The sequence below is a fragment of the Lycium barbarum genome, chromosome 7, assembly GCF_019175385.1.
Source record: "Lycium barbarum isolate Lr01 chromosome 7, ASM1917538v2, whole genome shotgun sequence".
NCBI lineage: Eukaryota > Viridiplantae > Streptophyta > Magnoliopsida > Solanales > Solanaceae > Lycium > Lycium barbarum.
In genome coordinates this window covers 131,011,574-131,037,074 of record NC_083343.1, presented here as the reverse complement: position 1 = coordinate 131,037,074, position 25,501 = coordinate 131,011,574, and the positions used below count along the sequence as shown (strand labels likewise).

The window sequence follows — 25,501 nt, the reverse complement described above, 5'->3', positions numbered from 1 at the left end:
GTGGAAAGGAAGGGAAATTTTTTGGATTGTTGGAAATGTTGTATGAATTGCTTAGAATGTCTTTAAGTATTGTTGGTATGGATTCGGGTTAGTATTTAAATATATAAGCATCGATGTTGGCTTGAAGGTAAGTCGTCGAGTTGAATTTATGAAAGTTGTTGAATGATGTAAAAGAGAGTTACTATTATTATTTTGCCTTTCGAATTGGTTATCAATGTTACTAGGTTGGTTATTGTGGTTGTTGTTGTTGATTTTGAGCGAGATAAATTCTCGGGATGGCCTATTTACAGGGGAAGTGCTGTCGAATTTTCTGTAGAATTTAATGATTAGTTTGGAATGAATGGCTTAAGTGCCCTTAGCTAATGATTGGTATTCGTTGGCGTAATTGTAGACCTTGGGGAGCCCGAGGCGTAGATTTAGATTGGCTATCTTGGAAGTGCGTTCGAGGTATGTAAAGCTATCCCTTTTCTTCTTTTGGCATGTCCTAGGTGTACTAGGATCGGATTCGAGCCTCGGAAAATATTCTGCTCATCGGAATCCGCATTTGAAAATATCCCTCTTTCATTCAATAGAATTGAACCCTTTTTGTATGCTTTCTTGAAAATTATGCAAACCTTCCCCAAACTTTATGAAAAGTTATAAAATGTCCGTAGAACCTTCGTAGGTGACCCCATAAGCCTAAAATGCGTAATTTGAGCCCACCGCCTTGCTTGTCCCAAGGTGGGACCACTAGTCCCGGTTTTACCCTTATTGTACTTAAGGCTCGTTTTCGAGCAGTTTTTGGAAAGAAATGTTCTGACTACTCTTTTAACTACTAAACAAAAAAAAATTGTTTTAAATAATTCATTAAGTCTTATAAATTGTTTTGGCACTCGGAACGACTTCAGAAAGGTTATGCTTCTGTAATTCATTATGACATCCGAAACTCACTTATTATGATCCCGTCTGACTTCATTGAATTGGTTTGTCATTGATATGCCTCATCGAGTCTCTGAAAATATTTATGATATTTTAACTGCATTTAGTTTCTCACTACTCCACTCGTGGATGCCCCAATGTTTCCCACACTGAGCCCGGGCCAGGATATGTTGTCAAGCGTAATCCTCTGCATTGTTCGCCGTGCCTCGATGTGAGGGGGCAGGTATACGTGTACATGGGTTTGTGGAGTATGCTGTGCCATGTACACATGTTCTGATATGATTTTCCATAGCCATCTGATATGATATACTATGTTACGGGGTTATGCCCCTATTCTGATTCTTCTGTGTTGTGGCACCAGCGTCGGGAGGGTGGCCACGTTCTGTCTACCGAGTCCCTTGGCAGGGGTCGGATTTGATATGACATATGTTTCTGTACACACTCCGCATGTTTTGAAAATATGTATTTGATACTTTGGATTTTCTACTCACTTTTTCTGTACGTTCTGTACCAGTTATGATTTTGTTTCTGTAATTCAGGCTTTACATATTCAGTACATATTTCGTACTGACCCCCTTTCTTCGGGGGCTGCGTTTTCATGCCGCGCAGGTACCGACGACAGGTTTGCTGACCCGTCCGTCTAGGATATTTTTCTGCCATTTGGAGCGCTCTTTTATTCAGAGCCCATCTTTTGGTACAGTCTGTCACTACTGTATTTATATATTCTCGTTCATGGGTACGGCGGGGCCCTGTCCCGTCATATGATTCTGTCGGTCTGTTTAGAGGTCTGTAGACATGTTTGTGGGTTGGGGTCTTTCTGTACGGATGCGTGTATATGTTGTGTTTGGGCGATCCCATTCGCCGCGGCGGCCGGTCCGCATATGTTTAAATGTTGCTTTGTTGGCCCTGGGTGGTCATTGTTGGTATTATCTGTGCGCATGGTTAATTTGGATAGTCTGTAAAACAAAGGAAACTCTGCCGAAATTTTTCTGGAAATTATCTAAATTTGAAATATAGCCTTGTCGGCTTCTGCTATATACTTGAATGCGTTTGATAAAAATTTGAGATAGCATTTGATAGATGTGTTTGGGTGCCCAGATCGGGCACTAGTCACGGCCTACGGGGTTGGGTTGTGACAATGCTCTCATGGATGGACCCTGGATCCACCCTATCCTATGTCACCCCTTATGTTGCTAAGAAATTTGGTATTGAACCTGAAAAGCTAAAAGAACCTTTTGAAGTGTCTACTCCAGTTGGTGAGTCAGTCATAGCCCGACGTGTCTATAGGGGCCGTCCAGTCAGAGTCTATCACCATGTTGTTCCAGCTGACCTATGTGAGTTACAAATGGTAGATTTTGATGTAATCATGGGCATGGACTGGTTATATTCATGTTATGCGTCAGTTGATTGTAGAACCAAAGCTGTAAATTTCAAGTTTCCTAATGAGCCAGTCTTAGAGTGGAAGGGTGATTCAGTAAGTCCTAAGGGTAGGTTTATTTCTTACCTTAAGGCAAGAAAAATGGTGTCTAAGGGTTATATCTATCATCTCGTTCGGGTTAGGGATTCAGCTTCCCAAACCCTAACTCTACGGTCAGTCTCTATTGCTAATGAGTTTCCAGAAGCCTTTCCCGAGGATCTTCCCGAAATTCCTCCTGATAGGGAAATTGATTTCGCAATTGACCTACTCCCAGGTACGAAACCTATATCTATTCCACCCTATAGGATGGCTCCAGCTGAATTACGAGAGCTTAAGGTTCAATTCAAAGATCTTCTAGACAAGGGTTTTATCTGACCCGGTGTCTCTCTATGGAGTGCCCCAGTCCTTTTCGTTCACAAGAAAGATGGTTCTTTGCGTATGTGCATTGACTATCGTCAGCTCAATAAAGTCACGATTAAGAACGAATACCCTCTTTCATGAATAGATGACTTATTTGACCAACTTCGGGGTGCCCAATGTTACTCCAAGATAGATCTTCGATCAGGTTACCATCAGCTTAAGGTTAGGGGACAAGATATTCCTAAGACAGCCTTTAGAACCAGAAATGGTCATTTCGAATTATGTGTCATGTCCTTCGGTTTGAACAATGCCCCAGCAACATTTATGGACCTCATGAATAGAGTCTTCAAGCCATATCCTCTTTGTCATTGTCTACATAGATGATATCCTCATTTACTCCCGTAGTGAGGCCGAGCATGCAGAACACCTTCGTATAGTTCTTCAGATCCTCAAGGACCGTAATTTGTATGCAAAATTCTCTAAGTGTGAGTTATGGCTCAAGTCAGTAGCCTTCTTAGGTCATGTGATTTCTAGTGAGGGTGTTCAAGTTGACTCTCAGAAGATTAAGGCCATTAAGAATTGGCCCAGACCCACCTCAGTTTAAGATATCCGCAGTTTTTTGGGTCTAGTAGGCTATTACAGATGTTTCGTAGAGGGGTTTTTCGTCTATTTCAGCACCATTGACCAAGTTGATGAAAAAGGAAGTTAAATTTTAGTGGTCAGATGCCTGTGAGCGCAGTTTCGAGGAATTGAAAACGAGATTGACTTCTGCTCCAGTTTTGACGCTACCAGAAGGAACCGAAAGGTTCGTGTTTTATTGTGATGCTTCGGGAGTTGGTCTCGGATGTGTCTTAATGCAGCATGGTAAGGTTGTAGCTTATGCATCTCGTCAGCTCAAGGTTCACGAAAAGAACTATCCAACTCATGATTTAGAGTTGACAGCCGTGGTTTTTGCACTTAAGATATGGCGCCATTATTTGTATGGAGTGCATATTGATATTTTCACAGATCATAAAAGCCTGCAGTATATCTTCAAGCAAAGGGAGCTGAATCTTAGGCAAAGAATATGGCTTGAATTGCTTAAGGATTATGGTGTGGATATTCTCTATCATCCGGGGAAAGCGAATGTTGTAGCCGATGCTCTTAGTCGGTGTTCCATGGGAATTTTAGCCCACGTTGACGCAGATAAAAGAGTTATGACCAAGGAAGTTCATCGTTTGGCCAGTCTTGGAGTCCAACTTTTGGATTCCGATGATGGTGGGGTGGTTGTTCAGAATATAGCTCTTTCCTCATTAGTTGTGGAAGTCAAAGAGAAACAATTTAATGATCCCTACTTGTTATAGCTAAAAGAGGGGATTCACAAGCATAAGACGATGACTTTTGAGGTACCGAAGCAGATTATGTATTCTAGATGTAGATGGGCTCAGAGAGCGAATTATATCAGAAGCTCAAAAATCCAGGTATTCCATTCACCCCGGTTCCACTAAGATGTACCATGATTTTAAGGAGATTTATTGGTGGAACGATATGAAGAAGAACGTAACAGATTTTGTAGCTAAGTGTTCGAATTGTCAGCAAGTGAAAGCCGAACACCAGAGGCCTGGTGGCTTGGCTCAGAATATTGATATTCCTGTCTGGAAATGGGAAATGATCAATATGGACTTTTTATCAGGTCTACCTCGTTCAGCCAGGAGACATGACTCTATTTAGGTGATCATTGACAGGCTTACTAAGCCGGCACACTTTTTGCCAGTCAAAACCATAGATTCAGCAGAAGATTATGCCAAGCTGTATGTTAATGAAATTGTCAGATTGCATGGGACCCCAGTGTTCATTATTTCAGATCGTGGTGCTCAGTTCACAACGAACTTCTGGAAATCTTTTCAGAAAAGATTGGGTACCAAGGTGAACCTCAACACGACTTTTCATTTGCAGATAGATGGCCAGGCAGAGCGTACTATTCAGACCCTAGAGGAAATGTTGAGAGTATGCGTCTTAGATTTCAAAGGTAATTGGGATGACCACTTACCCCTCATCGAGTTTTCCTATAATAACAGTTATCATGCTAGCATTGGGATGGCACCGTTTGAAGCTCTGTATGGGCAAGGTGTAGATCACCAATTGGTTGGTTCGAAGTTGGTGAAGCAGAGTTGTTAGGACCAGATTTGGCTTATCAGGCTATGGAGAAAGTCAAGTTAATACAGGAGCGTTTGAAAACGGCTCAAAATCGCTAGAAGTCTTACACAGATGTGAGGCAAAGGGACTTAAAATTTTCAGTTGATGATTGCGTGTTCTAAAGTCTCACCCATGAAGGGTGTTATGAGATTTGGCAAGAAAGGGAAGCTCAGTCCCAGATATATTGGACCTTACATAATTCTACGAAAGGTCGATCTAGTAGCCTATGAACTTGAGTTGCCACAAGATTTGGCTGCTGTACATCCCGTGTTTCATGTGTCCATGTTGAGGAAGTGTGTAGGAGACCCGTCGTTGGTTGTTCCTGCTGATACTATAATAGTTAAGAATAGTTTGACCTATGAGGAGATCCCCGTAGTCATTCTTAACCGTCAGGTTCGCAAGTTGAGAACTAAGGAAGTAGCCTCAGTGAAAGTCCTGTGGAGGAGTCAGAAAGTTGAGGAAGCTACATAGGAAGCCGAGGAGGATATGAAGTCCAAGTACCCATTTTTGTTTGAACAGCAAGCAGAGAACTCTCAAGGTAACTTTCCATAGCCCATGTTATGTTATGTCTCATGTTTCACGCTCATGTCATGTATCCGGCGCCTATGTTCCGTGTCTCAGTATTCACGTTTCCATGTAACCATGTCATGTTAGTTCAGTCTCCATTTTTATGTCATGTTTCCTTCACGTTCATATAGTCAAACCATGTCCATCCATATTCTTAACCATGACCCATCATTCGAGGACGAATTATCCCAAGGGGGAGATATTGTAACACCTTGTAGCTTCAGGCTAAGGTTTGACTCGTAAGATGATAATAAAATGGAACCAATATGAGGATTATAGGAAGTGTTTTGAAAACTAATCAAGTCATAAGAAATGTCTTTAGGCGAAGCAAAGTTGGAAGCCACTCTACGGGACATGTTTGCAAGTGAGTTTGTAAAAGGTCTTACTTCCAACGACCATAACCCCTTTATTAATTAGGAATTTGGGAAAACTTACTAAATTAAAGTTGTAGCCCTTTGAAATACCTTTCCAACGGTATATTATGGGGGTCAAAGAGACATCTGTACAAAAAGTTATGGCCATTTTACTGAAGGATTATAGAACAATCCGCTCACTGGTCATGTTATACGAATTAGTTATACGGTCCATATAATTTTATACCAACCGTATAATTCATCCATATTTCATGAAATTTCAACTCGACATTCTGTTTTGTGCTATGATAAAATATGGTCATATTATATGGACCGTATAACTTTATATGAACCGTATAATATGTCCATATAATTTTCCGCCTCACTTTTGTATAAATTCAAGCCTTCAGTTCTTTTATTTCATTATTCACAATTCCAAGCCCTAGCAACAATCCAAAACATCAAGGTAAGTCAATCCAAGTCCTTCCAACTCAATTCTAACATATACTCTAATAATCTAAGCAAGAAATCATTGTTCCTAATATAGGGTTTTCAAGAAAACCCATCTCAAGGTTCAAGAATCAAGATTTAGGAAATCTTCTCCAAAATTCAAGTCTTTAATTCAAGTTTTGAAGCAATTAAGGTATGTAGAGCTTCTATCCATGTGTGGGAATCTCTATGTTCTTCCCCACGCTCCGTTTCTTGATATCCATGAAGTTCAAACCCTAGGGCATTAAACCCAACATATTGGTAGCCCGTATTTATATATATATATATATATATATATATATATATATATATATATGAATATGAATTTCGTATCTATATTCGTTATTGTATTCCTAATCTTCCATTACGGTTATTAAGAACCCTAGCTTAATCCGTGAATCATGAATTCTTCCTCACGTGTTCTCATTATGTTTATGTGAAACTTTATGATTTTTATCTAGCAAGTTACAAGCATGTTTCAAGTCAATTATATATATAATTATGAACTATTGTTATTACTCATGAATTAAGAACATGTTTGCAAAACTATGACAAGTTATCTCATGAAACCATGTTACAAGATATTTCATGAAACCATGTTACAAGTTATTTCGTGAATCATGATTACAAGTTATTTACAAGTTATTCCACGAAAATCACGGGCTTCTCAGCCAACTATATCATGTTTATGTTTTTTTGGGATTTGCTTAGTTAACCAAGAAGGCTCAATAAAGCCTGAAACTACGTAGCCACCGTAGGATAAGGGTTGTCAGCAAGGAGGCTACACCTTCAGTATGCAGTTTGGATCCTTACATGTTTATTATTACTTAAATCTCATATCCCTGGCAAGGTGTGAGTGTTCTGCTGGTAGGACGCAAGTACCAGATCATATTGTCGGTTATACTATGGCATTCCCCACGTTACAAGCAGTTATATATACATGTATTTCCATTGATTTACTGTTTTCAGACTTTACTCACGCTTCATGCCCATGTTCAAGTTATATTCAGTTTCAGTTCATGTCCTATACCTATGTTGTGTCATGTTCTTTATTTCAGCAGGTTTTACATACTAGTACTATTCACCATGTACTAACGTCCCTTTTGCCCGGGGCCCGCACTTCACGGTGCAGATACCGGTTTTCATAAGCATACACCTGCGCAGTAGGATCACCTCAGTTATCAGCTTATTGGTGAGCCCCACTTCTCTCGGGGTTCAACATGGAGTCTGCACTAGTATTCAGTTTATGATAGTCCAGGGTCATGTCCTGGTAGTTAGTATTCAGACATGTTTTAAAGGTTTCATAGACAGATGTGAGTTCACGGAGTCAGTAGTCAGTTATGCTTTTATGTTTGCAGACTATTACGTTTTCATGATTTTTCATGCTATGAGATAATTTCAAGACTTTATTCCGCAATTACTTTTTCATAATTCATTTAAATTGCATCATATAGATTATATTGTTTTGATGCCCATGTTGACCAACAATTCATGAGGTTTGCTCGGACACATGCAAGCAAGGCCCGAGTGCCGTGTTGCACCCAGACCATGGTTCGGGGCGTGACAAAGAGCTACCTTTGAATTAGGCATTCATATCGAGTAATTAGTAATTCATGCATTAGTGATTAGTGCAATGGACAAAAAAAAGCTGGTTAGACCAGTTCGAACCAACTACTAATAACATTAATCATATTTAATATGAGGGCACTAATTTACATTTATGTTTAAGTTAATTATGAAAAGTAAAGTACTTTTAATTAAAAGAAATTAAATTTTAAATCGGAGATATTCAGTCATAACACCCTTCCACAATACATGTAACTAAATGTGATGTTAATGTAATGTTGACATGCAAACGAGTCAATGCATTTAAATAAAGCTTAACCGACATTATTATTGTACTAAAATATACACAAGCCTATTAGTGGGAATGCCCAGATAAGCATAACAATTTTTTTTTTGGGTCGTGAGAAATCCTGCTAACATTTTTTTTTTTTAAGTGAGAAAGATAAGACTTCTTTATTAATTCAACACCAATTAATTTTATTCCCTTTCCGGCTGAAGTTCGATTTATATTATGATAAAAAAAACATAACTACGTTATACTTATAAACTAAGCCAAACAGAACTGTAACAGTAATATTAAATTTGCATATGAAAAACATGAAGGGGATTAATGTTTTCTTTTTGAGTCAAAACCTTAAAAAAAAAAAAACATAATTACGTTATACTTATAAACTAAGCCAAACAGAACTATAACAGTAATATTAAATTTGCATATGAAAAACATGAAGGGGATTAATGTTTTCTTTTTGAGTCAATTTTTTTTTTTTTGTGTGTGCGCGCGCGGGGATGTATGTGCGTGCAGATTTTGACTTTGGGTTTTCAACAGTGCATGAGTTTGGAGAATACGATTGGCATTCTCTTGCATTAAAAAAATAAATAAAATCATCCATGTTATTATTTGAAAAGAAAAAGTAGATTTCCATTTACAAGAAACTACATGACAAGGCAAAAAGAAAATTGACGAATTTACCTGTGTGTCTACTGGTCAATGATTCACAAGTCAAAGGAAAATTTATAATATTCTCTACGTAGCAAAAAAGTACAAATTTCTTGAGTTTGTTCTTCTCTTCCGATATTAATATCTAATCCTTAAGCTGAGCCCAAAAGTATGGATTTCTTTCTAAAACTAAAGGGTAAGGCTCCCTTTCTTTCATTCGGGTTATCTTGATCTCTTTCAAAATATTACCGCACTCGTGTCAGAGCTTTCTTTCATTAATATTTACTGAAGGAGAATAGTTTCTTCGAATGTTCCGCTGATTGATTACTATATCTAGGACGAGACCAATCCCGAACGTACGTGTCACGCTCCCAAACTAGGGTGGGACGTGATTGGCACCCAACCCTTACTCCTCGTTGGGCGAACCCTGTTCTATCTAACTGAAGGTCACATCTGAATTGAACCTTTAATAAGAAAAACTAATAAAGTAATTATCTAATAATATCTGAAAACTAAATTAAGGAACTCAATGAAATATCGTCTAAAACATAACCCAGTGACAGCCATGAGCCTCTAGAAATATGAAATCTAATACGTAGTATACGGGGCATTCCCTGAAAATAATAATAAACTATGAAAATAATCAATATCTGGTACGAAATAGTTATCAATGGAATGAATTAACGGAGCCTGCTACCTGAACCTAGAACGTCTGCCTCTAGCCATGTGATCTGTCACCTGCATATTCAATACCTGCCATAGGACATGGCAGGCCCAAACGGGGTAAGTATCTCCAAGGGTACCCAATAAATCTCATAGACTACCATCTAAAATGGGTGCATCTAGACTTTATGTGATAGGAGCATAATAAACAGGGAAAACATATTTCATAAGAAAGCATGTAAATTATGGTCTGAACACTAACATAAGCTGATACTTGAGGTTGTCGGCTACTAATTGATAACTGAGTTATTTTAAAATAGGAATAACTTTTCTGAGTAAAAAGAGTTTTTCACATAGTGGCCCTACGTACGTGAGGATATGGCAACATGCACGGGAGACTGTCGGCCTATCTCCCCAACAAACAATTAGTACCTGCGAGCGTGTGGTATCTAACCACGCTTCATGGCACTCATGCAAGGGAAGTTTGGCCACTTCTCCCAAACTGAATGTGATCACATTAATGCATGAAATGAATGCTGATGTTGAATGCTGAACTTAGCGCAAGTATCACAAATAAAGGCACATAACAACTAGATACACATAAGCATATAATGTTTTTATATTTTCATATAAAGTCACTGAATAAGGATGGAGTGAACTGAGTATTTAATGACAAGAATTCTTTTTAGGGCATTCTATCGAACTCATAGAGTACATAAGTTTTACTAGAATTTTCTATTAGAAAAGTAGGTCTTAACTTACCTCAAAACTAACAAGCTCAATTGCAACTTCACGTATCCTCTGGCACTTCCGAATCATAATTTCTCAATCTCAACAAATTCAAATCTTGAAATTTAATAATTGGGGTGTTCTTGATCCATTCAATATGAATCTGTGAGATCCCAAGAATTAGGGTGTTAGAATCTTGATTAGGGAGTGATAACTAACTAAATCATCAGATCAATCCTTACCTCACTGCTATGAGTTTATCATTGTCAATGAATCTCTCTAAACGTAAGCGGCTTAAAGCACATCAATTTTATATTCCTTCGTATGTGTCGTCAAATGCGGCATTCAATTATCTCTTCTAAGATGAATTTTATAGACAGGGATTTTAATATCTTATTCTCTACCCAACATCACTTGACATCACATTACAAATAAAGTGAATAGCAGCAGGTGGTTGTTGTATTAATTTTTTCTTCCCTCATTGGACGTTTTGCTAAGAAGCCAGAAGGTACGTTTATTTTCTTTTAGGGCCTTCTTTTGCCACAATTAAACCTGTGCGTTATATTTCGGGTAAATTTGCAGGATTCCCCTTTGCGGGGGTGGTCTTTAATTTTTGACCCTCAAATTGGTGGTATTTAACTTTTGCCCTTAAAGCAGAATTTGCATGAGCAAAAATTTTGCCTCTGCTCATGCAAATTCTGCCTTACATGGACAGATTTACAAAATTCTGCTTTGCGATTTTTTTTAACTGAGTTGGGGTTCGAACCCACAACCTGGGAGTATTAGGCGAAGGAAAAAACTTAAAAATCACCAATTTGAAGGGCAAAAATTAAAGACCACCCCAAATGAAGGACAATCCGCGCAAAAAAAAAGTTATATTTCAAGTACACCTAGACCCTTTTTACAAGTGTTTCACGTAATGGGCTTAGCCCATTATCTCATATATTCACTTAATTATCATTTTTCCACTCTGATCTTCTTTTGCTAGTATTTTTTTAAATTTATTATTTAAATTTGTAGTCCTTTTACCATTTCAAAATTACTTCTAATTCATATTATGAGCACGTCGACATATCCCTAAATCTTCGTTTACATCATATAGGTCCTTATAGCCTTCGGAGCAACTTAATTGCATCATTAATTCACTATCACAAAAAAACTTCAGCGTGGAAAATTACTGTGCTTTACAGTACGAGAGATCTTTCTTTATGGTTATGAAATTACTCCGATTGAAAAACAAGTCGGCCAATAATGCCATAATTTATTTTATTTTGGTTGAAACGGAAATTTCATTAATACTAAAACATTACAGTAGCAGCATATACTTTCGCAGCAGCAGCAGTTACACTAGTAGTAGTAGGAAGTACTAGGTTACTAATAGTAGTTACTGAGTTACTGTCATTATTGATTACATAGGGGTCACCAAGGCTTGCTAAACTATTACAAACAGATAACGACACTAGTTTACTAGATGTTTCTCCTGCTTTGTCAGCTTGGACAACGTGCTGTGCTAAGTTGGGAGGAGATAGCACACTACATAACTGGTTATAAGTAGACTGCTTGGATCCTAAGTTGGCCAAAACATGTGCACACTTGTTCCCTTCAACAAGCACTAGCAATTGTTAACAAGAGATTGATAATTAGAACACGAGTGCTGGAGTGACTGAATTACCTCCGTAGATTGTGTTTCTATTTCTAAGGGTGTGAGTCGATGATCCAAAGCTACTTTTAATCGCTGATAAAGGGCTTGTAGCTCTGACATGGGGTGGTTACAAGCTTTGATCTTCATCCAGAAACCAATAATCCATTATCCATTAGCATTTCGGATAATGCCTCCTATACCACCAATGATGCTCTTACTGTTGAAAGCTCCATCAGTGGTTAGTTTAAAATGGTGGGGTGGAGGTGGAATCCATATGACTAAAATGGTCTTTTGCATTTGTGTGTGCGAAGATTGGGTGGAATATTTATATTCCATATAGCACGCATGGTTACAAGTTGGGTAGATAAAGTATTCGACTGACCTTTGAAGACATTACTATTTCTATTAAGCCATAGGTAACAAAAAGCGAAGGGGCAGAATTCTTGCCATTCCAGGAGGTTATTGTGAATGGGTAGGTTAATATCTTTCATAATGTGAAGCCAGTGGGATTGTTTGGTGGGAATTCACTGGATATTAAGGCCAAGGTCCAACCTATTTTTTTTTTAGCAATGTAGCATTCAAAAAATATATGGTGAATGGTCTCATTACCAAGATTGCACACACAGCATGTAGGGTCTAAATGAATGTCAAGATGGTTTAGATAAGCACAAATAGGCAGTCTATTATAAGAACACAACCAAAGAAAGAGCCTAATTTTGTTAAGCGTTTTTAACTGCCAGATCCAAGCAAAATCGTAATCAACGTGAGTGTCCTTATCAACAAGAACATGCACAAATTTTGTAGTGAATATGCCATTTTGGTTAAGTCCCCAGTAGGGTGTATCAGTAATGACTTGGGTAAGGGAAATCATAGAAACATTATCTTTTATATGTTGGGGGTATTTGGAAGGAAATTTTGGACCAATCCCAAGAGTTTCCATTCCACAGTTTAATCGCTGCCATTGCCAGGAGCCCAAGCAGTCCCTTTAGCACAAATAATATAAGTCCTCCCTTTATTATATTTTTCCACACAAAAGAGCAAGTCGCAGGGGAGTTTGTGGTCCCATATCTACTAATAATGCCATAATTAAAAACGAGTGGACTGATAAGAGTCCTCCAAAAGTGTATACACATGCAAATATATTCAATAAATAAACCAAGAATAGTGATTTCATCGTTTTTCATCACCATATGCTTCCATTAATCATTTACTCCTCTTTATTATGAGAGAGTCGAGAGCATAAAAAGGAAAATATAGGAAAAGACAGCTAGCAGGCTTTGACGCAGGTATTGAATTATTAACATCAGTTTCACATTATATAAAGAGTTGAATCCAAGGTTCTGTCCAAATAAAAGTCTTGAATTTCAAACTTACTGTACAAATTGCTGCAGCAGATCGAATGCATTGACCTCTTTAAAATTAGATTTGGATTTACCATAAGTTTTTCTTTTTCAACCAAAAACAAAAAAACTAATGTTTAAACATTTGATGATGTGACCCAAAGTTTGAAATGTTATAAACGAAAAGTCGTGGTCTAAATTAAAGTACATAAACTGATGAAAATCAAATAATTAATACACAAATGACGACCACTCCAGTTTGTCATTATATCTTCTGGAATATAACATCATCAATGCAAAATAAGGACAATGTAAAAAGTCATATTTCCTAGCAACAATATTACAATCATCATAATTCTGAAAAACTAGATAATTTAGGCCCGTGCTCGCCCAATATGACCGATTATAAACTTGGGCAATTTGCACGATTAACCGTCATACGGACTGGTCTTTAATTTTTGTCCCTCAATTCGCTGGTCATTAATTTTTGTCCTTCGCTTAAAAAGGTAGTCAAAAATACCCTGAGATTCTGGGTTCGAAGCTAACCAGAGTAAAAAATAATAATAATTTCGCAAAGCATAGGTTGAACCTATGACCGAGACGACAGATTTTGCCTTAAGACATAACTAAAGTCTACCACATAGGGCAGACTTTTGACAAAAGCTTTCCCTTGCAAAATTCATATTTTTTTTTACTGAGCGGGGGTTCGAACCCAGAACCTCGAAGTATTTTCGGCCACCTTTTTAAGCGAAAGACAAAAATTAAAGATCAACAATTTGAGGGGCAAAAATTAAAGAATGCCCGAAAAGAAGGGCAATCCACGCAAAAAATTGTATAAACTTGAGATGAATTGCATACAGGGTAATTTTAAGGGTTGCCCTTGTTTTTTTACCTATATATCTAAGGAATATTAAAGAGAAAATTAAGATGTTAAAAAGTTCATAAAATTTATGTAGCAATTAAAGTAATAAAATCCTATAAGTGCATCTCATTATCGAATGAAGCTAAGCATGTAATTTGTCTTTACTGATAGCAGAAAAAATATTAGCATGATAGTATTCGATTCTTCTTTGTAGGGACAATGACACATATTATAGTAGGATACCTACATAGAGTGAAGGATGCTTAGTTGAACATCCATTATCAAAAATATCTAGAAAGTTATATTGTGTATATATAAGTAAAAAAGTAATCCTTCTGTCCTAATTTGTTTGATATTTTTCGCTTTTCGAGAGTTAAACTTATTAATTTTGACTGAGTGTTTGAACATAGAATCTTTAATTTTTTGAAAAAAGATTTGCATATCTGGAAACTACGTAAAAATTATTATAAGTCACGATAATTAATAATTTAAAATACTTAAAAGACATATGAAAAAATAACCGTCAAAGAACAACTCGTTTAACTCTCAAAAAGCGAAAAGTGTCAAACAAATTGGGACGGAGGGAATACTATTTACACATATATATTAAACCTTGAACAATCTTAAAAAAATTCATGACTTCTCCGCTTAATAAGTAGAAAATGATACATACTTTTCTTTGAACTTTCATATCTAGATTAAATTTTAAATTCTTTTACCGAAATGTTTTGTGTTTACTATTTGTAGTTACATATCAGATTGATAAAAATCAAATAATCTCTTCGCCCTAATAGTACAAAATAAAAGATTCGCTATTATTCCAAAAAAGATCATAGAAAAGTGTGAAGGGCCTTAGAAATGTTGATTGAACTTTTTGCCCTTCATTAAAAGATTCCGCAATAGACAAAATAGTCATTTACTATTTTCTTCAAATTATTATTTAATTATATTCCTGATATTTCACCTAACACTAATAGGAGTCCTTTCAAAATAAAAATTATATTTATTTAAAATAGACATTTATTATTCACCTAATATTTAGGACTTCAAAACCATCTAAATCCTGGTTATTAAATTCTAGAAAATTGTTCATGACATTTTTCCGAATAATTTCCATGTAACTTAAGATTTTTCCTAATATTTAGCCTTTCTTTTAGGTATCCTATAAACTATTGAAGTCCAAAACAAAAAACAAAAAAAAACTCTAAAAAATCAACGTGCAATTATATTTTTGGTATTTTGAATTCAACTAAAAATATGCCACTTTGACATTCCATTTATATAATTTCAAAATTTTAAATCAAAAAAAGAAGAGCAAAAGGAAAAATTGCTTTCAATTACTTTCCATCCAAGACTCCTATTCCTATAATTTTGTTGGCAAGTTTGCGTAAATAAAATAATAAGGTAAAGCTAGGCGTGTTAATACAACGTGAAGGACTGAAGGTAATTTTTTTGTTATTTCCATATATTTATTTTAAGGAATAGAATTGTTATTGAGTACTATTTTCATATTTTGGTGGCAAATAAAATCCTATTAGGGTTAGAAAAGTGTATCTGCAAATAAAATTCTATTAGAGTTAGAAAGTGCATCTTTAAATCTGTAAAAGAATTTTATCAATGGGTGAAATAATAGAGAAAGAAAACCTCCTTAACCCTCTGTTTGGATGGTTGTTTCACGTGGTTCATTAATGTACATTATGGTATGGTACATTATGGTTGTATTGTATTGTACTGTATTAATGAACACAATGTTTAGATAGATTGTATCGTTTGTTGTGGTTTAATAATATTTGTATTGTTTGTTTTGATTGTATGATACTGTATAATAACTTGTAAGTTTACTAAAATACCCTTAACTCTTAATTAGAAATTAGTTTATATATATTAATAAAACTCAGGTAAAAAACAAAACAGGAACTTTAAAAAATAAGTAGGTAGTGAGTGGGAGTGGTGGAGGGGTGGGTGGTTGTGGGATGAAGGTGGGGTAGTGGGTGGTAAGGTGGGGGTGGGGGTGGGGGTGGGCGGTGGTGAGGGGTGGTGGGTCGCGGTGTTGGAGGAGTGGGTGGTTGGGGGATCAGGGTGGGGATAGTGGGTGGTAGGTGGGGGTGAGTGGTTGTGGGGTGGGGTTAGGGGGTGATGAGGTGTAGTGGGTGGCGGTTGGGGGTGGGTGGCAGAGGAGTAGGGTAGTTGGGAGTGGGGGTGGGGTGGGTGGTAGGGTGAAGGTGTGGTGGGAGTGAGTGGCGGGGGTGAGTGGTAGGGTGGGGTGGATGGTGGAGGGTGGGGCGGGGGTGAGTGGTAGCGTGGGGGTGGGGTGGGGTGGGGTGGATGGTGGAGGGTGGGGTATAATGGAGAAATGAAATATGTAACCACGGAAAAACCACCAAATCCGTGGTTACAAAAATTGGGACTTTTCATGGTTATATAACCATGGGATGAACCACGGGTTTACAACACCATACCACATGATTTTAAGAACAATGAAAACAAACATGGTTTCATAGAGAACCATACATTAATGAACCACGGGAAACCACCATCCAAACAAGGGGTAAGACTATGATCGACAACTTTTTTTTCTTTTCTTAAATAGTGTTCTTTTTACAATTTTTATAATATAACATATTGTATATGGTGGATAGATGTTTAATTAATGATCAGACTGTTTTCTTATTTTTCCATAGATTGGTTGATTCATGTCACAAATTCTATTGCTCCAGCCTGCTAATTCCGTCTACCTTGCTACCTAGCTCGAAGGCAGAAAAGGTTAGAGTTTTTTTGTAGTGTAGTTTTTTTTGAACTGTATTCTTTTTCATTGTTACCTTATTTAAATAATTTACATTAGGTTATAGTTGTATGGTTGATTCCATAAAAGAATAAACCGTCTGCAAACATCGCACGTCCAATCATCGTACTTCTTCTAACCGTCGCTACCATTCAAGCCTACGCTATTGCCGTTAATCTCTTTGCCAGATTTTTTATTAGAACAAGGATTAGAAAGGTCACGAAATTTTAAGGTATCCCTATATCTCCATATTAGTCAATGAAATTCTGTTTAGAGATTTTCGCGGATCACTTTGTTATTTTGTTTTAGATATTTGTAGTATATACACCTCTAGGACAGTGCTTTTTGTTGAGTTGTCTTCTTTTCTCATTTTTGCTTCATTAACTTCTATACACTTTTATATCTTCGCATAGTATAGTTTTTTAAAAACATTCCGAACGTTGGCTTCTATTTATGCCTTTTTGTTTTACAGGTTATAAAGCTTCTGCTTCTATTTGATTCCTTCATATTTTTGTCCTTTAATTGAATGATTATTTGATTATTTTTTGTTTATTTTAGCTTATACAGATTTTTTCAGTGTTTTGGTTAAATCATGCCACAAAGTTAATGCTACAGTATATTTACTGATTGAGGAACAAATTGAAAAGAATTGAGGAACAAATCGAGGAGAATTGGAGATCGAAAAAAGGAAAGGGTGGGCGGAGAGGTAAAAAATAATTGTTTCTATTTAACTATAATTTAAGCTAATAGTTACCCTATTTCCTCTTATTGCAATCTTTGTAATCTTGGGTTTTAAGAGTTATTTTCTTAGTAATTTATCTTGGTTAAGGTATCATACTTCATCTTATAATAAGTTCAATCTTGTCGCTCTCTCCCCTAATTCAATATACTCATTCTAATTATTGCTTTTATTTTTTGGATAATTTGAATGATTGATCTTTTTAGAAGTGTAAAGTCGCGCCAAGTAAGTTCCAAACCGACAAGTTTCCATAATAAAATCTATATTTGATTGTGTATTTATTGTCATATATTTACATTTTATAGTTGGATATACATATGTCAAATGTTTTTCTTCTTTGTTACCATTAATTTTGGTAACACAAGAGTTTTAGTTAATTCTGGCATCTTAGGTATATAATTGTTACGGTAATCTTTTTTTTAGAAAAAAAATATTACCAATACATAATTACCTAAAAATTATGGCATAAATCAACGAGCAACAGTATCTTTCTGAAGAAACAAAGGAGAATCCAAGAAAACAATCTCCGGTGAGTAAATTGATGTTCCATGCTCTTTCACTTTTATCTTTTTTATTTTATGATGAACATGACTTGGATTTTCTCTTTCTAAAAAGAATTTCTAGCTTTCAGTATTCATGTAAGAAAAAAGAAAATCTTAATATTCTAGAATTATTTTGTTCTTCGGTTTGGCACATCACCAATGCATGTTTGTTTTTTTTTCCTTAAAATTTTAAGAGCTTTGATTTAATTTCAAGTATAAATTTCGAGAAGTCAGAATTAACACGATACATCTAATTTAAAAGATGAATTAAGCGACAAGCATTTTATGTAAGATTATAACTACAATTAATACTTGAAGCTTTGAAATAACTATAAATCTCTTATTTTATTTTTTCATAATTTTGAAAAATCGTCCTAAGCAGTGTGAACATTTGAATTCTTAAAGTTGTATGTTGGCGGAATCCATCGAGGTTCAAGATCCGAAGTTTAGGGTAGCCTAAAATTTTATTTGATCTAGGATGAATGTGATAAAGAGGGTGTAAATAAGTGGACCAAGATGTCAACTTAACTTGCCTATGATTTTGATGTACTTTGAATGAACAAACAAGAATTCTATGCACCATAGGCTACAATGAACAAATTTCTTCACCATGTTAAGAATAGACATAAATATCAAAGGGAAAAAACAATAATAAGAACCAACCCGAGAGAAAAAAATAAAAGAAATATTTTAACCAAGACGTGTTTCTTTAATTGAATTTCTTTTTTGATGTTTGACGTGAATAATAGAATACTCTCTACTTTTATGTTTTTGTTCATGTTATTAATTTGATGGTTTGTGCACTAACCCATTATTGTTTTTATCAAGATTCTAATTATATGGATATTTAAATTGCAGGATTTAATAGATTAAATTTTCAAGAAATAAATATTTAGAGATATCACAGTGTATATACGAATAAACAAACAAATAATAGATTTATATCCAGAAGTTATGTTTTATACTTTGATGAAATAACCAATTACATAAATTCTAGCATAATGTGAAAATCGTTGGTCAAATTATTATTGGTAAGACATCTAATACTTACACAAAGTATTATTTTTTAAGATAAATATATTTATTCTCATTTTCTCAAAATGTATCTAACCTTAGAGAAGAAGAAATATATTATTTAAGATTATAATTTTATCATATCAAAGGACTCAAGGAAAAATCTAAATACTTATTATAATTACCGGTAATTCAGCAACTAAGTCAATGTAATAATATTATTATGTCATTTAAGTGAATGTTGCATCATTTTAACATTCATTATTATTTCACATAATTTATTCTTTTCGTATAGAATTTGTAAGTTATTGACACGTACAACGCACGTACGCTAATACTAGTTAATGTTATAGTTCTCAAACTAAAATTATGCATTTATTATTTTTTAAATATTTTTCTATAAAGTAATCCGCTTAAATTCGTCTACTTGTCCAATTGCCAATATGTGTATGTTTGAAACATGGTCAATAAAATAGATACGTTCTATAACCAAAACCATCTTATTATGTTTGATCATGAACGTAAAGTTCGTGGAAACTCAAAATTTTCAATATATTATTTCCATGAAATTTCTTAATATTCTAAAAGTAAATAATTTGCATAAAAGGGAACTCCTATCTCCTTCTTATTTGAGACCAAATAATTTTAAAAAGATAAAGCAAGTAATCTGCTTAGCGATTAAATTTAATTAATTTAGAAGTGTAGAAAATATTATATTATTATTGTATGTAAATTGGACCAAACACGTACATATTCTTTTCATCAAACTTTGGTTCGGTAAATGTTAGAAATAAAATTAAACTTATATTAGATCATATAATTAGATTAAAGTTAAAGGTTTAAACGACACAATGTTTAAATATATTTTCCATTTAAATAAAAGATTACTATGTTTAAAATTGTAGTGAATATTCATCGTTTAATTTAATTGTAAGTAGCAAAAACAGAACTATTAGTTTGATGTCGAGCTAATGTTAAAAAAAAATTAAAAAAAAAAATTGAATTGTTCTTAACAACTTGTACACTGATGTGGTCCGGGAGAAAAATAAAACTCGTCAGATAATCTTCCTAAGACAAGCAATAAAATAGGGTCCACGTTATTAGATTAGATACATACTGATTCTTTTGCTTCAACATTGTGATCCACACACGTGGCATTGAGCAAATAAAAACTCTGCAACTGACATCCGACTTGGAGTCATTGATTGGTGGAATGTTTGTGAATGGACTAAATTGCCCTTGGTCGGTCTCTCTTCACATTTCTATAAAAGTATAATATAATATAAATATATATATATAGATACAGTATAATAAAGGTATTTGCAAACTACAACCTCATAATATTTCTCAAGAGGATGCAAAAGTCATACTCCTATCTTCTACTAAGCCACTAAGGCCATATATATCTCAGGTTAAACTATATGCACTGATGGTGCAAATGTACTACACAATCAGTCACTTAAAAGATATTGTAGTATGTCATTGCAGGTATAAGAATGTCAAGAATAATTGATAAGCAACATATTACAATATCTTACTATACATGGATCGATATTGGTAGTAAAATCCATTACATTGTCCGTGCTTTAACTTAATTCCATATACATTTTAGGTTACAAAAGTCAGTATTTACCAATGATAAGCAACTTATGTCCCTTGAGTTTCAGCCAGCTTCACCAAATGGATGGCAACATCTCTCCATTATAAAGCATTGAAATTTTGAGCCCCGAAAGGAAAAAATCCTTTGCTCTATTTAAGAAATGAATGTCTTCTTCTCTTTCAACTTGCAAGCTCTTATGATGACTTTTGAGCAAATTGAGATAGGTTCCCAAGTCATGTACACAAGAAGGATTTTGCATGTTGAAGAAATCTAGCAAGATTTCAACTCCAACATGAGCATAACATGAGCAACTCCACGGTACTTCATATTTCCCAGCCAAGACCCTAAAATTTTCGTTCAGAAAAACCCCAGGAAGCTTTGTGACGGGGTCATTCGCGTTAACTATTCTCAATACTTTTACACCTAAGTCTTCGCATCTTTCCTTGAAGCCTGAGTTTCCAACTCTGGGACCTCCAAAGGAAAAAACTGTGACAGGTATACTGTTCTTTTCTGATACTAACAGTGGAGATGATTCATATAGCTTATCACAACTTAATGGGGATTCTGGCATTGTTGCTGTGGTTGTTACATTTTTGTTCAATTCCAACTCCGCAATGTCATAAGCCAGCAAAAGGGCTAATGCACCTCCCATGCTGTGTCCTGCAACTGTTATGCTCATTTCCTCGCCTTTATACATATTTATTGCTCTCCCTATTTCAGAAAGTAATTGTTCGCGACAACTTCCAAGACCAAACTTTTCACCCTCATTCGAGGTGTACAAACTCAAAAATCCAGCTTCAACCTTCACTTCAGGCCTAGGATTATTAGGATCGAGACGGGCAGGAGATAATGTGCTCATCAAATTCGCTATCCATTCAGGATTAGTGACCGTTCCTCGGAACGTGATGAGCACATCTCTCCTACCCAGTCTCTTAGTTTCTTCATCACTAGAAATTGCAACATAACCAATCCATCTTCCACTAGATGAACAATTTTGACCAATTGACAAAACATTGATGTCTGTGGTGGCATAAATGTACTTTGTTATTTGATAGCCTGATTTTCCCAAGCCAACTTCATTCAACATACTATTTTTTCCGTACTTGCAATTCAAGTATCTTTTTGAATTTGGATCAAGATCAAAAGCATTGTAACATGCAGCCACAAATTCTCCATATCTAACAATCTCCTCTTGGAGAAGTGAATCCAACGGGTTCACTAAATTTTCCCAATTTCTTGATCCTTGAATTTCTCTCCACATGGTAGCCACTTTATTATTAGTAATATTACTATGACTAAATGTTTTAGTCATAGTAGTGGGCATAGTAATATTATGACCATTATCTTTTATAGATATTAAAGTAGAAGTAGAAGCCTTTGGTATCAATCTAGATGATGCTGAAGACAAATTTGCTAATTTCACCTCATTTGCTTGGATAAAACATGACTTAGGTAGAAACTCTCCTGAAAATGAAGAAATGTTTGTATTTGGATATGGAAATTTAATGATTGTGGAAGCCATGAAAATAACAGAGTTTCGAATACTAGATGATTAAAGAGGGGGAAAAAGCAAAGGAGTAAGAGAGATTAAGAGAGGAGTAGATGGATTTTTGATTAATTCATATATGGTGTGTACATGTATATATATTTGATGTGTTTGATGCCCACGGACAGTGTGGATAAGCCGATAAGGGGGTGGGGGTGGGATGGGGGAGAATATAGGCATGTTTGGCTAGGAATTTGACTGCAAAAATATTGAGAATTTCTATAGTATGAAAATAAATTAAAGTGGTTGTTAGCTACAAGTAGTCACTCGTTTATTTGTTTATTATATATGGTGTTGCAAATACTAACAGTTTTGAGCCGAAACATATAAGTAATCAGAAGGTTTGCTAATTTCCTTAGGTCATCACCCATGTTGACTTCAGAGGTTTGGTGCTATATGTAAAAGATTTTTAGCATTTCTTTTTCTTTATTTGGTTCTTCCTTATCTTAGTTTCTTAATATATATAAAACGTGAGGATTATAATTCAAGGATTAAATAATATTGAAAGTATTTAGTCGATATATTTTTATCGATTGATGTTTGGTTCATTGGATTAAAAATGAAATATATATATACGGGGTAAAATATGAAACATGTGTTTGATTTTTATGCTAGATAAACTTGTATTTCCGAGTTTAACTTTGGCATTCTTAAAGGCCTTTGGGAGAGGAGTACTTTTGAATATGGGCATCTTTGTCATTTGATTGTTTTATCTCGAGATTAGCTAATGAATTACACGATTGTTATCCCACGTTGAATGTGGTATTAAACAAACCAGAACTATGACAAATAATCCTTGAATTAATTTATATCGGAATAATTTTTTTTAACCAAATACAGGATAAAATACTCTCACATATTGGCCTTGAAAATCCATAGGGTATTAAAATTAGCACAATTGTTTAGACCTCTTCAGTTATACTATCATTCTTTTTTTTTTATTAATTAGAAGGAAAAAGCAATTCTTCTTTTTGTACCCCCTAAGATATCCCAGTCATCAAGTATATTCTCAATTATCTGCATGCTGGTATCTGAAAAGGACAAATTTAAAGAGAATTTCTAAAAAGAATTCCCATAATTTACTTAATCAAGTTTCACAATCTTGAATTGGCCAGTTATGAAGATCAAGTAGCATTCTTTAAGATATTCTATATAAAGTTAAATTTTAGTTTTTAAAAAGATCGATGAGAGGTTTCATCATATGAATATACAAAATTAGGCCTTATATAAATTGTAAAGTAATACTATGATATAGTACTAGTGTATTAATGGAACTGGAATAACAGTATATGTTCTGTTTTGGCAGAGTGTCGAATTTCACAATGACTTTAAGTTTATACGTGTAAACAATTTTTAACATTATCATCAAGTCATCCAAATGATATCTATAAGTAAGTCTCCTTATTTTGTGAAAATTGAACTTTTAAAAATAATAAATGTTAACTGCTACAATAAATAAAAATGATCTAATTGAATAAAAAATATTTACACCAACAGTGTAAATTACTTAAACTCTTCGAGAATAATAAGGGAAGGTGAGATATGTACTGTTAAGCCAAAGAGTTTAGTATATTTGAATAAATGTGTAAATTCATACAAAGACATGCATGCAAGGCAGCTATATATATAGATAGCATATAAGAATTCTGACAGTTGGGTCATTAACTAATTAAACTCACAATGATAGTGACCCAAAACAAAATGTTAATTATTTATACACTACAAGAAAGTAGCGTGTACCGTTTAGTCGTTGCCAATACTTTCATAGCTAAAGTTTTTACGTGGCGCCAAATATTCTAATAATAATAAAAAAGACTGTGGCACTAAATCGTTATGATTAAAGTTTTTTCATTAAAGGGCCCATAATGAAATGGATATTCCACCGGGGAGATACACTCGAATATGCTCATTTTGCAATTTTGTTGGTCATGATAAGCGCAAGTGTCCCTTACGACATGGTGGTCAAACTACATCTCGCGGTGGAAGTACCTCTCGTGGTGGAGGAAACTTTCGTGGTGGAAGTACCTCTAGTGGTGGTGGCACGTCTAGCGGTGGTGGGGGAAGATCAACTCAAGGGCATTAATTGATGAATGTTTTTTAAGATTTTTTCTTACTTTGATGATTGTATTTTAAAAAGTTTGGCTTGAAGAATATTAGTATGTTAATTATTTTCATCTACTCAAGTTTATGAATGAATGATGCAATTTAATTAAGTTTATTTTTTTTGTATGAATGTTGTCATTTTGAGAAACTTTTGATTAATTATTGATGAACAAGTTTAAGTATTCCCAAAGAACTTCAAGATAATGTCGCCGAACCTTCAAACGAAAATGGCGTTCGAGCACTTTTCAGCCACTAAAACGGCCATCCGAACTTTTGCGTATCCTTGATGTATTGATCCTACCTTATTAATCGCACAAAAATAAGTAGGGTTCTATATAAAATATTGATGTTTCGGGGTCGCGAAGCATGATTAATCTATGGTCAAAATACGTTAAAAAGCGTAATGAAAGAAGGGTTAACTAAAAGGGCTGGAAAAAAAAAAAACAAAGGCACTATAGCGCAGTAATTTACTGCGCTATAGCATCTCCGTTTAGACACTATAGCGCAGTAATTTACTGCGCTATAGCAGTTAACAGCTCTGTCTCCGTTACTGCTATAGCACAGTAAAATACTGCGCTATAGGTAATTTTGTAATTTTTTTTTATTGGGGTATTTTGATTCAAAATGTTTTTTCTAAGGGTATTATGGTTCCGGACTCTCGTATACATTTATTCCATGAACAGGTAGCCATTTTTGTTTCCATGTTGAATCTGGATGTTTCTTATTTTTTGTGAACTTTTTCTATGGGACAAATATGAACTTTAGTTTAGATCGAGTATACAACACAACTGTATACACTTGGCTCTTTTGATTACGACACACTCTTTTGTATTATATTTCATCAAAGGGAGTAAAGGAAAACAAAGGTTTACATAGTTCTCACTTCTCACCTTTTTCACCCCTTGAAGTAAGAAAACGGTTCGTGAAAGGTTTTTAGGAAATCAAATAGACGGCAAGTGTTGTCTTTTTGCTAAAAAGAGTCCACAATTAACGTGATACTCCATGTAAAATTTTGCATTTATTGCCTTTAATTTGCAATGCATATGACTGAGGGCGGGTCAAAAGGAAGGATTGATAGATTTTTGAAAAATGGGTGAATATGACATGTTAGGAAAATCTCATATATCATATGAAAGTGGAAATAAAAGAGTCTTATA

At 35.0% G+C, this 25,501-nt stretch overlaps 1 protein-coding gene across 1 annotated transcript; it reads right to left on the bottom strand.

The window, feature by feature from the left end:
• Positions 1-20,554: 20,554 nt before the first annotated feature.
• LOC132602673 (galactolipase DONGLE, chloroplastic-like) lies at positions 20,555-22,291 on the bottom strand. Its single transcript, XM_060315468.1, has one exon. It carries the CDS (start codon positions 22,215-22,217, stop codon positions 20,769-20,771), a length of 1,449 nt encoding a protein of 482 aa, XP_060171451.1. The 5' UTR covers positions 22,218-22,291; the 3' UTR covers positions 20,555-20,768.
• Positions 22,292-25,501: the final 3,210 nt, after the last annotated feature.